General features: G+C 33.3%; 1 protein-coding gene and 1 non-coding gene across 2 annotated transcripts; both read left to right on the forward strand.

Moving 5' to 3' along the window:
* Nucleotides 1-4,098: 4,098 nt before the first annotated feature.
* LOC134692491 (major royal jelly protein 1-like) lies at nt 4,099-5,777 on the forward strand. Its single transcript, XM_063552946.1, has 2 exons — nt 4,099-4,171; nt 4,609-5,777. The coding sequence occupies exons 1-2, from the start codon at nt 4,099-4,101 to the stop codon at nt 5,775-5,777; spliced, it is 1,242 nt and encodes a 413-aa protein (XP_063409016.1).
* Nucleotides 5,778-16,010: 10,233 nt separating this feature from the next.
* Nucleotides 16,011-16,144, forward strand: LOC134693905 (U11 spliceosomal RNA). The gene has a single exon (XR_010102515.1). It is a non-coding gene; the product is annotated as a U11 spliceosomal RNA (small nuclear RNA).
* Nucleotides 16,145-17,616: the final 1,472 nt, after the last annotated feature.

A 17,616-nucleotide genomic window follows, 5' to 3' on the forward strand; every position in this document is an offset into this window, starting at 1 on the left:
AACAGATAAACAAAGAAACTGTAGGATTTTTAAAAACAACTTGATGGCAAACACTGTCTTTACCTCTAAATGAGAGGTTGGCATCATTAGTTGGAACTTCTGTTTGTAAAATTGTCGTTTTATGTAAATTTTGTAAAAAAAAAAAATTACGGATTTATATTTCCATAATAATTAAGTTTTACTACCTTCAATATTGGTCTAATGAACGGAAAACTTTATCTTTAATTCGAATAAAGTCTTGTATCGTTCTCCTGTTGACTAGTATATGATATAGCAGAAAGGTTGAAAAAAAGGTGTACAAAGGTACCAGGATACTTACTATATCAAGATCACCAAACGATAAAGATAAAATATAATGCACAAGAGCTGTCGTTTTTAAGTAGTTCAAAAACATTTTTTGTCATCCAACCCATGATATGACGTTGTGGCATAGAGTTGCTAACACATATCCAGTTATAGTCGAAGGGGAATTTATTCTAATCCATAGCCACACTATTACATTGATTAACGCCACCTCAAGAGTAAAAAATGAAGATGCTAAAACAAATGGGGTCATCTTTTATCAATATGCAGACGACCTGAATGATTAAAATTGTGCGTCTGTGAAAAAAAAGCAGTGCCAAGAACTGTCAATGAAACAAAATTGATCATACACATATAAAAAACTTTCTCATAGAAGTATAGATGTAGACAGTGATGACGTAATGAGAATGTGTATATTTGCACGTGATATACATCAAATAAAGAAGATTGTACGCTGGTAAAAAGTATTTCAGCGTAAAGCTTCGGGATTAAACAAACCACGGGTTAACCGTTTCCTGAAAAATAGCAACTATTTTTTGGTCCTGTGTTTTGTAATAGGGAAAATTGTTGTGTGCGAAATTAGTTATTTTTCAGTGATATATACAAGTATCTATTTTATGAATATTTGACTAGTTTTGATTTTGAATATATAAGACATCATAAGCTTGATTTACTGGTGTATCATCCCATATGCGTTTGTAAGCAAATAAAATAAAAAATAAAAACTGTTGTTGCAGCCATAAAATGTACATATAAACGAAGAATGTAGTTAAGCAATGTTTTAAAACCAAAGCGTAGGTGTTAATAATCCGATTTTTTTAAAGTTGTGATTAGGCCTGGAATGTTTGAATAATTCTATATTGGTTATTAATATGGGGACGATACTTGTCCCTATTACAGTAGAAAATTCAATATTTTTTTTTTTTAAATCGGCAAAATTTCCTGAATTTTATATTGTACTCATGAACTCAAAATCGTTGAAAAAAAATTTTGTCGCGCTTTTGAATTTCCGGATCTGCGCAGAAATCTACTTCCGTTTCCGGTCTTGTTTGCATGAGACTTTGAATAAAATGTATATTTATCAGTCTAAGAAAGAAACTCAATACCAAATCATTTTTAATAATTGTTTGAATTGAAAAAAAACAAAGTTACCTGATGAAAGCGTTTCTTTGTTTTCATTGAATGTGACGTCATAACGACATAAACATCACAACTAAATCCCTAACAACAGAACCAACATTGGAAACGTAACGGTATTTCCGTTTCTTTTATTAACGTGTTTGAATTAAAAAAAAATGCATACAGACTTCGTTCCCATTTACAGGTTCTAGTAATGACTGCCTCATATTAAGTCATATTACTTAGTAGAAAAAATGATACAGCTAAGAGCATAACCAATAAATAGGAGTCCCTTTTGTAGATTTTTCAACGAAATCAGACGGAGGTGATCTTCTGTCATAAAAAGGGCAGAAGAAAAGTTAAACCTTCGTCATGACAGACGCGATAACCAACAATTGCGTTGCATGTTGTATTTGGAATGCATCTTAATATATATTTTTTTATCACAAAATAAATTACATGAAGTTTTTAAGAACAATTGATTTGTCATTCAAAGATAGAAATGTTTTTTATTGTACGAAGACATTTTTTTTTTTTATAAGTTTCTAAGCAATGTGGTTTTCATTAGGATACTACTCCACACAACCAACTTCACATGTTTGGTAGTGTTATTGAAGACTCTTCCCAGATTTCCATCTACTTCTAGGACTTGGCCAATTTAATAGTTCATAAACATACAACACAAATAAGGAGAACTAGCGTTATATAGGATGAACACAGCATTAAACACAAATTTATGTAAATCTGCAACAAATCTGAGTTCGCAAGTGTATACAGAATCGACAAAGATAAAATCCTTTCAAATTGGTCAACATTGGGAAATAAATCGATGAAAAACGAACACTCTATCAATTCACATATAAACAAAAATGTAGACACTGATAAAAAAATAGGTAAAGCATTCTATCCAAAAAAAAAACCAGAAGGATATAATCAAATTGTGTATTCGAAGCTGCGGTATTCTTTGTCAAATATATAACAACGTTTGACTGAGTTGTTCAAATAAACGAGGTTGTGGTTTGATGTGTTTGACCTGTGAATCAGATTAGTATCAAGATATCATAGATGGTACAAATCTGGCGATTTTTAGGGACTAGACAACACATGGATGTTGTTTGGAGTTAGGAAATCCATGGTTGCTTTTGCTTTTAGAGGCGGATATTGTCTTGAAGAAAAAAAAATCGTTTTTATACTTAAATTTTTGACGGATTAATATCATTGTTTAATCTCAGTAAACCTGTGACACCAGGTTCCATGCGAAGGAATGGTGCACAAAGAATGTTATGGACTTTAAAAATGTGTGAGCGTTCATCCATCCTCCAACCTGGGACACTGGTAATCAAACAATATAAAAACAAACCATAAACAAATTTGATTGGAAATGATATATATCAAAAGATTGGTACGAAGCAAACGAGAAATCAATATAAAAAGACACAAAGCATTATTGTTTAACACCTCCCATGAGCTCAGTATAGATTATTATACACACCCTTTTTAAAATGAACATAGAGCTTGACATAAAGGAAGTATTCCTTAATTTCTGAACTATTGAAATAAGTTAAAAAAAAACACATCATATTAAGGAAACAGGTATCTTGTATTCTAAATTATTAAAATTATCAAAATATAAGACTTTAGGTTAAATATGCCAGACACGCCTGGTGTTAGTTAGGTCATCTAAGCCTACAGTAAAACAAATAACTTTAACATTTCGAATAAAATGAAGTTTTATAAACAGTAAGTTTAATAAAAAGTAAAATCACAAAAATACTAAACTCCAAGGAAAATTCCAAAAGAAAAGTCCTTAATCAAATGGCAACATCAAAAAGCTTAAACACAACTTTTTCATAAAATGATGTATCAATTATATTTCATGTAATGGCTGGCGATATGTCATCGATCCACTGATAAATACTAACCTGTACCTCTTCCTCTACCCAATGTACCGCAAGCATAATATTAAAAGTCTGTTTTATAAATATGCAGACCAAAAACATATTCAAACGATAAAAGTACTATGGAATTATTTACAGTTGCATGCAGAAGTTATTTTCAGTTCTTTTCATCAAACTAGAAAAAAAAAGGTTTTAACGATTGTTATATAATTTTCGAATACAAAAATCAGTGATATTAAAATCAAATTATATATTTTCCTTTTGTTCAAGTCTAGAATAGAAATAAACACATGTTGTCATCAAAGACTTGTTAAAAGTCTAAGCTAAAACTAGAAGAATTAAGAAGAGAGAAAAAAATGACTTTTCCTAAAGCTGTCATTTCGGAGGGTCTAGAACGGGTTTACAGATTAGAGAATAAAGTACAAAAAGTGCAGATTATTCGGTAAAAAATGATAATAATAATAAAGCAATACAGGCAAGAAAAATGAAAATTAAATATCATGGGACTTTTAATTTAGAAGACAAGGAAACAAGAGAAAAAATATATAAAGAAGAGATAATGATTTGAAAATGAAAGAATAAAGGAATGAAGGAATCCCCCATGAAGACCCTTGTGCCATTTTGTTGGATGTTTGTCTTGTTCAGTGTTCGCCACGTCCATAAACTCACGAGCTATTTTTATATATTTAGTGAAATTCATCATTATTTTTATTTGTTTTACATATATAAGAAGTTAGAGTTGCACTAACAAGACGTGTTGTTTTACATGTCTAAGATGATGACCGAACACATTGTACTATCCGTCTTTGGTTTCTGTGTTATAATAGCCATTGCACATGCAAACAGATACAGTAAGTATTAAAACAATATTTAAAGGATTTTTTTTCATTGTCAAATTATTCAAAATATCTAATTACTGATTGGCAAAAAGTGCAAAGAAATGAAAATGAATAAGGAAAAGGGTCAAATTGGAAAAACATAAAAATAAGATCCCCTTCTTCTGAACTTAGGTGCAAAGTAATATTAATCCCAGCTCTTTATTTATATGATATAAATTGATAAGGTGCTGAAATATAAAGAATATAGAATAATGGTGAAAATAGATTAAGAATATAGGAAATATCTTCTGATTAAAACAATAACATCATTTTACATGTGCATGAATTCAAATTGTTATCATTGCAGAAGGTAAGTGCTTGCAATCAGCCTAATTGCATGCAGTTAATGCATTTACAATGATTATTTTGTTTTAGCTCTTTAATGAATTGTTGTTTATTTTATTTTTCAGCACAGAACATTGATGGCAAAACAACAATTATACATGAATGGGTGACACTTGAGTATGATTTTCCTTCGCCAATGAAAAGATCGTTAATAGACCAGAAGTTGCTCATTTCTGAAAACCTCGCGCTTGTTAATATGGATGTGATAAGAGGACGCATCTTTACAACTATAGGTAGGACGTCTAAGCCTGGAATTCCAGCAACTCTGACCACAGTTATTAAAAGAAACGGAAAATCCCTGTTAAAACCATTCCCTAGCCTAAGATTGAATAGAGCTGGAGATTGCAATAGCATTCAAAGTGCCCAAAGCATTAAGATAGATCCAAATACGAATTATAAATGGGTACTGGACGAAGGCAAAGTAAATAACATAAGATTCTGTCGTAGAAAACTTGTAGTATATTGCATAAAAACGGGAAAAGAAGTGTTCCGGTATATATTTCCAGACTCGGTTTTGTCTGAATCATCAATGCTGTTTGATTTGACTTTGGATAGAGATCAAGGTATAACTAGGTATGTCTATGTTGCCGATTCTATAGCTAATAAGCTTATTGTTGTTGATGCAGTTACAAACGCATCTTGGTTGTTTTCACATCCGTCAATGGTAGGCGAAGCTAGTGCGGGTAATATAACTGTAAATGGAGAAACGATCTTCAGTAGGGGAGGTATAAATGGTATTTCAACCACATCAGTTTTCAAATTTGTTTACTATTTCTGTGTTGCTAGTTTCAAAACGTGGCAAATACCTACAAGTATACTACGAAACCCTTCCGCTGACAGTATCGCATTTGATGAAAACGTTAGAATGATTGGTATTCGTCAACACCATGCTGTTAGTCTGACTTCCGGAACAAGAAGCTTCTTTTTTCCTGCTCTGGAAATCAATGATATATCAACATGGGATCGCAAACAAGACATTCTTATAGACGGGAGTGAAGAAAAAGTAAACCTTCGGTCAATACAGAGACTATCACCAACCACTGCCTTGAATTTTGCAGATGGAATGCATGTAGATAACGGATATCTATATTTTGTTACAAATAAATTCCACAAAGTCCGCTTAGAAAATTTGGATTTTTCTGGCGATGATGGGCCAAATTTTACCATAGGAAAAATATTTGTTGGAGAAGAAAGCTACTTGCTAGGTACACGTCCGAAATCATACAAGAAATAAAATTAAATCGATTAACAAAGTTATTGTTTCACTTATTACATATACATTACGTGTACGATATAACATAATACATAAATTTGGCCGTGTATTTACTGCCTTCTGATTGGTTAAAAGTATTATTTCAGTGTCATTTTTTATGGCGACACGTTGTATATTAGCATACGCCAAAATGTGTGTACGTTTTTATTATTAATATAAATAATGTTAAAAGGTTTTTGTGCCTTAGTTTTGATAGACATTTATTTATAATGAATGGCAATAATTTATTTTCAGTTTATTGAACCATAAATTATTCAATGTGAAGACTCAAAAATTTATTTTAATGTTCGATAAATTCAAAATAATAATAGCCATTCATTTGATAAATTTTTAACTAAATACGGGTCAAGGTTAATAAGAATCCCACACAGTAATGCACATATATGCAATAGATTAAAAACTGGAAAGTATTTCAAATCCCTAGTTTAAACCCAAAGATAGTAAACTAATTACACTGGATATGAATGCAGGGAGATGTGGGAATACGTCAATGAGACACCAACACGACGAAAGAAAAATGACTCATGTAGGAAGATCTGGAGAGGGCGGCTTCATTTCTATATTCTTTAATTTTTATACCATTTCTCTCTATTCTTATGTTTTTCAATTGAACACTATTCTGACTGTTTAAGCCCCCATTATTATATATTCATTATTTTTGTGTATTTTGTGTATTCTTTTTCTTTCTATATTGTGCACAATCTAATTAAAAAACCTATCTCTCATCGCTCCCGTTTTCTGATATAAAAATCACAATCTCTCATCGCTCCCGTTTTCTGATATGTCGCGTGGGAGATCTAACGAAACCCGCTTTGATGTCACATGTCAGTGAACTAGAAGTTGTGAATTTATAACGATATGCACATGAGTTGACGACCTATTTATAAGCCAATCAAAAAAGTTTATGAATTAATTTGACTGACGATTTCGTCGTAAATAAAATGAGTTACATCCCTTGACCTTACAATAAACTTTCATGATCGTGAAGACTCAATTTCATTGATCTAAAAAGACACACCTACGAGGTCACTCACATGCGACATCAAAGCGGGTTTCGTTAGATCTCCCACGTGACATATAAAAAAACTGGAGCGATGAGAGATCGGTTTTTAATTAGATTGTATTCTGCACTTTTTCTCTTTTCTGTAAACCTATTTAAGACCCTAATACAGGTAGGGCAACATGAAATTGAATGCATAAAAAAATCAGTCTTTAAAACACAATTCTCTAAATAACAGAAAACTTCATGATATTACATTCAATACAGACAATAAAACCCCACTTGTCTCATATTTTACTGTATAATATGTTATAACACTGAAAAAAAGGCAACAAAACATAAAATACGTAACTAAATAAATTTTTTGAAAGAAATTCAATGGTTAGAGTTACTGAAAGCAGAATCAAAGTTCTGCTGTCTGCTAGGGAAAATCATGCGTGTTTGATGTTTATGTCATTTTAACCCATATCAAAGAATGACAAGACCACATAAAAGAATGACAAAACCACACTAAAGAATGAAACATACATATCATGTAGTGTAAAATTGTCAAATTTTGAAACATCATTACGTAAGTTCAAGTAAATATAGGTCAAAATCATAACAGCACATTATTTTTGGTATTTTATGGTTTTTTTAAGATGAAGACTTAGTAGATTACATCCCAGCTCCTTTGTTCTACCAGTGGTGATCTGAGCCGGAGCATCCCTACCGGATCACGCCAGCTTGAGTATCTTTGTTTTGCATGCTTTCCTTTGTTCTGTGAAATTTTGGCGGGAATATCAAATCCACAATAAAACTTTTAATTAATTGCAAAGAGAAGACTATCTATTTAAATTTACGTAGAAAAAATTCAGTGTGTATGCTGGGATTCGAACTCAAGACCTTCAGCACACCAACCAACGACACATACCACTACACCAGGAAGACTGGACAACAATTTCAGTAATTTAACACACTTAAAGGAAGCAACATAGTTTTGATAGGTGGGGCGAGATGGCAGACCATTATTCAGTTGGGTTATATCCTTTTTCGTAAATAAGTGAGTTGTCTGACTTGTTGATCTAGTGTGGGCCGATTGGCAAGTGGGGCGAGTTGACATTATTTCATATAAATTAATCATCGTGTTTTGGGGTCTTAAAGGGTATACATTTTATAGTAATATATTAAGTATATTATAATGGTTGTGTGGCGTTCTAAACTAAATTTTATGAATTGTAAATGTTTTTTCGTCTAAGCAAAACCAGCTGGAATGTAAAATAGTTATCCCATTAGGACTTGGTGTGTCAGTGTTAGATCACCCTCTGGCCTCATTGTCTATGTCTTTTTTAACAAAAAAATCTTACAATAAAAATAATAATATTAGTATTGATGAAGGTATACTGAAATGTGAATGAGTAATGACTATTTTTTTTACTCTTAAGACTTTTTGTAAAATCTTTTTTTTTTCAAGTCAAATGAACTATTATAATATTGCACTATGAAATACTTTCAGCATCATTCAACAACATAAATAAACAAATCTACTGAGAAATTGTTAATAGATATAGGAAGATGTGGTGTGAGTGCCAATGAGACAACTCTCCATCCAAATAACAATTAAAAAAGGTAAACCATTATAGGTCAATGTACGGCCTTCAACACGGAGCTATGGCTCACACCGAACAACACCGAAATCCATTTCAAGTTATTTATTCAAATAGTACTATTAAATTGTTTTTAATTTTGATTATGTGATCATTTAGTCGGATTGCTGTCTCAACAACATATGAATATCCAAAGACAAACATGGATGCACAAACCGTAGCCAAAATTCTTGTCGAGGAAGTAATTGCTCGATTCGGTTCACCATATTCAATACACTCTGATGAAGGAGTGCAATTTAAAAGTGTCCATTTTCAAGAGCTCTGTAAGCTCTTACAAATCAATAAAACACGAACCACTCCCTTCCATCTAAAATCGGACGGAATGGTTGAAGATTTAACAAAACGTGATTTACTATGCTCAACTTATATGTTAACAAATACCAAAATGATTGGGACGAACATTTTCATTATGTTCTCAAGGCGTACAGATCTTCAGAACAGGAGACTACAGGCAATACCCCAAATTATCTAATGTCAGTTAGGTTGGAGACAACGCCTTTAGATATTCAGTATACAATGCTAAGAAATATTGCAACTATTACCCAGAACAAATGGGCGTGGGAGATAAAAGAGAGAATGGAAGAGGCACATTCGGAAGTAAGAGAAAAATAGCAAAGGGAATATGATGAGACAAAAGAAATATCATGATCAAAGTTATCATGGCAAACCTTTAAACAAGGGGATCAAGTTTTTGTGTTTTTTACAAAAGTAACAAGAGTGCACACGCTGAAATGTCTCGCCTTCTTTACTAATCATTGATAGTATGTTGATAGACCTAAATATAAAGCTTTATTACATCTGTCACATAAACTCAAAATAAACCAAGAAAACAAAACATTGATCAATGAACCATGAAAATGAGGTCAAGGTCAGATGAACCATGCCAGGCAGACATGTACAGCTAACAATTCTTCAATACAAAATATAGTTGTCTTATTGCTTATAAATTAAGAAAAACAGACCAAAACACAAACACTTAACACTAAGCAATGGACCATGAAAATGAGGTCAAGGTCAAATAAAACCTGCGTAACAGACATATAGATCATAAAATATTTCCATACACCAAATAAAGTTGACCTAATGTATAAAGTATTTGAAAAATAGACCAAACTCAAAAACTTAACTTTGACCACTAAACCATGAAAATGAGGTCAAGGTCAGATGACACCTGTCAGTTAGATATGTACACTTTACAATCATTCCATACACCAAATATAGAAGACCTATTGCAAAAAATATAAGAAAAACAGACTAAAACACAAAAACTTAACTATAACCACTGAACCAAGAAAATGGGGTCAAGGTCAAATGACACCTGCCAGTTGGACATGTACACCTTACAGTCCTTCCATACACCGAATATACTAGCCCTATTGTTTATAGTATCTGAGATATGGACTTGACCACCAAAACTTAACCTTGTTCACTGATCTATGAAATGAGGTCGAGGTCAAGTGAAAATCGTCTGACGGGCATGAGGACCTTGCAAGGTATGCACATACCAAATATAGTTATCCAATCACTTATAATAAGAGAGAAATTAACATTACAAACATCTTAACTTTTTTCAAGTAGTCACTGAACCATGAAAATGAGATCAAGGACATTTGACATGTGACTGACGGAAAGTTCGTAACATGAGGCATCTATATACAAAGTATGAAGCATACAGGTCTTCTAACTTCTAAAATATAAAGCTTTTAAGAAGTTAACTAACGCCGCCGCCGTAGCCGCCATAGCCGGGTCACTATCCCTATGTCGAGCTTTCTGCAACAAAAGTTGTAGGCTCGACAAAAACTGGCACAACGTCAAAATTAACCAGTTAATAGAGAGGACAGTTTAAGGTTAATCAAAAATGTGAGATGTCACATGTATACGAGGTTAATTGTGGGCGACAAAAACGTCCACAAGTTAAACATGTGGATCGCATACGTAGCGATCAGTACAGGTGTTAACGGGTGAAAATCATGAAGACATTCCGGTTATAGAAACGTAGGACTAGAAAATTTACCGTTTGAAACTTATGATAATCTATATGACATAGGAGACAATATTGATTAAATATCGAACAAAGATACAATGAGTAGAAAGTTAAGTAAACCCGAAGAGTTTTCAAATCCTGTACCAAGTTCGGTCTCACGGAGGCTAAGAAGGAAGCCACAATGGATGAACGATTATGTGAAATAGTAGACAAGCTAGTAGACCTTTCAGAGTGAAAGAGGGAACATAGCTAGATGTTTTAGTATAATGTATATTGCTGTAGATATGTTATAGTATAAGTTTATATATATAGTTTTAAATTAAGTGTAGCATAACTTTTATCCTATTGTTTTATTTTTTCAGACAAGGGAGAAGAAAAAAAACGAAATATGCCAAAAATAAAAACTACACCTATAGGAGCCAACATCAAAAGTGTCCGTGGTGTCCTTATAAATGTATTTTATAATTTCGTTTGAAATAGGGTTTTTCCCGTTTGCTATTTGTAGTTAATATTTACAGATGGGAACTAGTATAACTAGTTCGGATACTGGTTTTGTAACAGTATGTACTATTTATAAATTTGATGTTAGGTGCAGGAGGCACGAGGAAAGTTTTGGCGGTTTTTATGGGTGGTGTTTAAAGGTACTATATAAAGTTTGGGATTTAAATGTATTAGTATCGAAGGTGCTCGCAGTTACGTCGGATTGAAGTTGGTCACATAGGTATATGTGCAGTTGCTGCTATGTTTATTGTACGTACAGGCGTTGGAGGCATTAGCCGATGGGGAAAGAAACGATGCGAAAGAGGAACAATGTTATATGTCATGTGTTTATATAATGTTTCGATTGAAGAAATATGTACAATTCAGTAAAATAAAATATCGTATCGCAAGAGAAAATAAGATGTTACCGCGAGCAACTAATCCTGTATCTGTGTTTGTCTTGTTTATAGCCTATTGAATTAGAGATTAAATACTTTAAATTCGGACGAGCAGGGCGAGGGAGAATTTAAAACACTGGATACAGATTACCTATAGGAGCATTTAGTAGAATGTGGTATGAGTGTCGTTAATAAACGTTATTCATGCACAGAAATGGGGTGTTCATATATAAGCAACAAAGTGAGTAATGTTAAAAGACAGAAGAAAGTACATGTCAAAGATGAACCAATAAGTAAAGTTATAATACCTGACATAGACTTGTCGTCAGACACAGATAAATGCCTCAGGAAAGATCCGGTACAGATTATTGGTCCCATTAGTACAGAGGAAGAAACAAATTCCGATGAAAATAACAATGAAGATGAGACCATTAAGATTGATAATATTATTTAAGCAACTCAGAAAGTTAAGGAAGATATCAAGCATGATAAAGTAGATCAGTTAATAGAAGGAATTAAACAGGCTGCATGTCAGTGTAGCTGTACAAGAAAAACAATAAGGAAGTAAAGTCTTCTCCTATAGTTAGGAAGAATGTAAAAATTGGTAGAATGGTAAGAAAGCCAATCATTATTGCAACAAAGAAGAGGCCTTTTCATGCTATTACATCTACCTAAACACATGATCTGAGTCCTAAGGATTTAAGACATATTATCATACCAAGAGCCCCTACAAAAGTGATTAGCGATATTAGAAAAAGAGTAGAGACTGGAACACAGGAATCTGCGTTAACAACTGTCAAAAGAACAGTAACCACTGCACTACATACGAAGAAAGTGCAAGACATGTTGAAATAATTGAGGTAGTTTAACAGATCCTATAAGCGACCAAGACACTGGTATCCTCAAATCTTAATTGAAGTAATGAATGCTTAAATGATAAAGAGTTGTGATAATCTTAAAATTGAAATTTCTAGACAGTTTTAGATATGTGTATAATATATACCAAAATGATTCAAATAACGGGAATCTGAAATGACCCGGTTGTGTTGAATAAATAGGATAAAATAACGGAGTTTGCAGATAATATTGTATAAGGAAGGACTTTATCATTTTGATACTTTTGGAAAATGAATAAATATATCAAAATATATATTAACTTTATTTTATAAATATGTATGTGTCCGGTCGGATTGGGAACGTTCACTCCAAGGCTGGTGTACATTAAATGTCACAAGTTGTGCACCTTAAAGACCCTTTTGTAGCAGCAATGTCTGTAGGCAAAATCATTTCAAATCGGTTATTTGGTTAGATCAGTACTTCGTGTGGTAAATAAAATTATTGTGTCTTTGTATCATCATTTGATCATTATCCCTAAGTTTGTCGGGCAATACATGTGTCGCTATCTTGTTAAAGTAGGAAAATGTAATTCTGCGAGTTCAGTAGGTAATTCCTGTTATAGGAATGATTCTGTCTTTGAAAGAGTAAATTTTCCAACTAACAAACAAATGCGAGGACACATTTCTCGGAGGCGTGGTTAATGTGACGAATGGCTTTTGAAGGACTATGCATTAAAAAGGGAGAATTCAAGAGTTACTGTACCCTTTCGTATTTGAACTCAAAGCAGATAAACATTGGAATTAAAAGGATCAGTAACAATTTCCTTATCTGATTTAATACTATCCTTGAACTTCATTATATTGTAACCGGAGAGCACGTATCTACTCTACAAATTCCTATCGTCACCACCGGGATTCGAACCCCGGTCGTCTGCGTGACAGTCAGTGCGTTTTTTTTTATCTTTATTATAATCAAACTTCGTATTTACATATCACAGTTCATAATTACACATCAATGAAAACAATATTATCAATTACTGTCCTTTCTCTGAAAAGAAACATTCAATATTCTACTTTTACAATTCAAATGCGTGAAATATTTTTCACGATACAGTCAGTGCGTTAATCCACTAAGCCAAAGAATCGATTCCCTAGCTCAGTTGATTAAGACTGGCTATATATGTTCTACCTGTACTAAGGGGAAGCAACCCCGCTACACTATTCCCCCACCACAAGAGTCATCATACAAGTTACAGCGAGGTAATCATTTGATAGTTATAGATTATGAAAATGAATCTTCACTTTTTCATGTTTTTAATTGTATAAACATACCTTTGTTTAGGTCTTTCTCCATTAGTTTTGCTGTTGTGTTCTTTTCCTCCATTTATACAGCTATATCGGATTTGATAAAACTGGAGGTCCTCGCTCAATTCCCTTTTAATTCCCCTTTTCCTTGCGGATTCAATTGTTCTTGAATCCCTTTTATAGAATTCGATATTGTTTTGTACTTCATACTGTCGAATTCGCGTGTTAAGAGCTGAAAAACTGGAAAATTTATCCCCGACATTAATTCCGCCGTGTTCAGTCATTATCCCAGCATTTCGGTGATCGGGTTTCACGCTGACCCCTGCTGCTGCTGCAGATAATATTACGTCATACGCGCAAGTATATGATGAATTTGTGACATGCGCATTGAAATGGCCGGACAAATAGTCTCAGCACTATTTGTCCGGCTAGCCGGACAAATAGCCACTCCGTATAGATTATCGTTGATCATCTCAACGAGATTGATTTTCTCGCTTGAGCTGGTACAGCGAAAGTGAGAAAAACAATCGAGTTGAGATGACCAATGATAATCTATTTATCGCTATTTTACCTATGACGACGTTGTCAATTTCATCATGTTCATGTTAATTTCGTTAGCAACGCCTCGTGGCCTCCTTAGTTTCTAGTGATAATTATTCCATCTCAAGCGAGTATAATGATATGAAAATTATCACAAAAAAAGATCAAACGAAAAATGCACAAAATAGCGATAATTAAAATTATTGCGGACCATGTTCTACTTTTTTAATGCGAGTGCTTATGGAAATCTCTGGCTATTTCATAAACTGGCAAATGAGTGAATGTGTATGAAGAATCCTCGGCTTGAGCTGCATTTAGAATATAATTGGTATGTTAATGGTCATCGAGTACCACAATATCAACCTTGAGAAAAGGTATTATTGTTTAATAACTTGACATCCCTTGTTTCTATGATATGCGCTATATGGCACAGTCTAATAAAGGTGGACTCGTACAGGGTTGAAACACCCTCGTTACAAAGCAATACATGGTAACGGTACTGTCCAATAGTGGTATATCCCAATCATCGAGAGGTATATAACCCGCCGTCAGCAGTCTGTCAGGGTCATAACCGTGCAAGGGCTGTATAGACAGTCAAGGTCGTTAAAAACTTCCATTTGTTGTTTTCAGGGTCACATTCATCATTGTAATCTGGATCCTTCAACAGTCACGTCTCAGTGATTACAGCTGAACGGACGTGCTGGGCCAGCTCTCCCTTACCTGCTATCTTCGATGAGGGTTTACAGTTAGATGATCAACGACATACTACTTAAGGTAGCAATACACAGTTAGAAGTTTAGTTTCGCATTATGGCCCTGTGAATATCTATCCGTACCGTTCATAGGTCCTTAAATTATTGTAGTGTTTATCAACAAAGATTTTGCGCTCGATCTTTTCAATTCAATTTTATGGAAAAACGAGCAGGAAAGCATATGATTTTTTTTGGACCACTTGATAGATATGAACCTATGGATTCAGGAAAGGTATCACTGTAATTCATTGAAATTTTCCTTTAGATCAAATTTTGGAGACTTTTGTAACATGTTTACCCCCCTTTTTTGCTATATTTTGTATCTAAGAAATGCAGATTGTTGCCATGGTTACACCCAAAAGGGATCATATTTCACCCTTATGACCATTAGAAATCAAATATATGGAAGATTTTTTTTCTACAAGTATATACATGCATAACACACATATAAAGCCTTCTTTGTTAGACAGGAGGGGAAAGAGGGTGTTTAAAAATTATGAGTGTCAATTTTAAGTTTTTTTCCTAACTGTGTATTGCTACCTTATGGCATTTGAAAAAGTAAATAATTGACTTTATTTTTAGACATAAATACCACAAAACTATTGATATTTATGTTATAGGTACAATTCTAAGGGAGAAACAACCTTTAGTATGACAATATATGTTAGTTTTGTTGTTTATTGTCCTTAGCAACCAATATAGACATTTTGACACAAAGATTTGGTTCCGTTATTAATTGATACTTTATTGGCTACCCCTTGGAAAAGAAGATTGCGCGTTATGTACGTATAGAAACCTTAGAAGGGAACGCTTTATATTTTTTCATGCGACTGAACTATTTGAGATAGTATTATTGTGAGCCAGTGGGTCTGTTGAGCTAGGAGCTACAGATATATTAGAAAGGGACGTAAACACTAACAAACAGTCAAACAAACCGCGGATGGTACTAATTTTGCGTTTAAAAAACTAAACGTACGTAATTGTTGATTTACTTGTTATGGAAAAATATTTTTGGAGTGATATCCCTTTAAAATCCATGGATGACAAAACTAATTTTTTTTCAAAGTACATTGTGTTAAATCTTAAATTATATATATGTACACCTACATTATAAGATATTTTACTTCATAAGAAAATTGCATATTGCTATAATTGTATTTTTAAGAAAAAAAATGTAGTTAGAATTTCAGTTACAAACCTAAGAATCATTATCTTGTCTGGAACCTTTTATATAGAATTGTCCAGGACATCAATAAAAAGGGCCTTTACAATGTACCATGTGTGGAACTCAAAGTCTAACGAGTTTGGGCGGAATCACTATCAGGAGATTTCGGAGGCATAATTTCTTTACTTGGTGGCAGTTGGTACTCATTAGGTCCGGCGCCCCATCAAACCAAAATCATTCAGATATATCCTGCGGATGGTTACTTTTGGACATTCAGTCACGTTACAAGAGGACGCAAATATTATTTATTTTATTTCAATAAATATTTTAACATGTAAAAATTCGTTAACTGTTCATTTATTCTTGCATCAAGTTTACTTCAAACTCAACACAGTTATTCTATTTGTAATTGCGATAAAAAATACAAAACTAAACATTTTTTTATGTATGAAGGCAGGTCGTAAAACTACGACGTTACTTTAGCGGACAGAGTTATATCAGAGTTCCACATAAGACAGATGTTGCGTTCCATAAGACCCGCCCACTGACATCCGTTTAGAGTAGGCTTATTTGCAACACGACGAGTCCTTCATGTGGAGCAGGATTTACTTTTCCTTCAGCAGTACAGGAGATCACACCTGAGTGGGATTGTGTTCGAGAGGCTCAGTATTTAGTTTTGTGATTTGTGGACTAATGTTCGACTTATGATCGTTTTTTGTCATTGCTTTGTCCGATTGTTTACTAGTCGCATACATGCCAACTGTCACTATTTGCGGGGGATTTCTCCCATGGAGACACAAAATTTTGAAGAAAAAAAAAATTTAGTCCACAATTTTAAACAAAACAAATAATTTTACAATGGCTATCGGCTTATAATAGTATGAAGAAGCCAAAAAACAACATTAAAATATACTTGAAGGCCCCCTTGAAAGTTTTATAGGACTATAAGATCAATCTTGCATGTAAAACCCCCATGGGCATTTTGAAAAGTTGGCAGGTATGTAGTCGAAGTTTGAATATCCCATTTGTATCTTTCGCCTCTTTTCTACGTTACTCTTTATCAGCTGTATACATATTTGTTGGCCTTATCGTGTTATTTTGGAATGTTTGTTGCTCATATGTGACCAAATGTAATTTAAATGCAAGATACAACAAGGGAAAATAACTTTTGATGGTATATATGAGGCAGCTCGAAACAATTTTAGTTACTTCCCTTTCTACGAATTTATAAATTGAAGTAGTATTGCAATAAAACTTTGCTCTTTTTCCGTCGAAGTAAATACTGTTCTTCCAGTTGAAATTATATTCCGTAATATTTTTTCTGTGAAAAATATTTAAAAAACCCCAACCAAATAAAGGTTTACATTATGAAATCTGATAGTCATGTTATAGTGCAAGTCTTTTGTGAATCAGTTTTCAACATGAGGTTCCCACTTTGTGCTCACAATATGGGTGTCATAATCCATATTTCTCTTATACGAATATGGGTAAGGTTTGTAAGAACATGGGTAAGGTGTATCAATGTGAAAATGACTCGCAGTTGTATTTCAAATAAATTTTACGGTTGCGCGTTTATGCTTTGTTTCAGTTCATCGACGAATACTTTCTTTTTTTCACAAATTATATATATGATTGTCAATCAATCGAAAAAAACCTTTTGAAAATATTTTTGAATGGGTGAAACTTTACATAATT

Source organism: Mytilus trossulus, chromosome 12 (assembly GCF_036588685.1).
Source record: "Mytilus trossulus isolate FHL-02 chromosome 12, PNRI_Mtr1.1.1.hap1, whole genome shotgun sequence".
Classification (NCBI taxonomy): Eukaryota; Metazoa; Mollusca; class Bivalvia; order Mytilida; family Mytilidae; genus Mytilus; species Mytilus trossulus.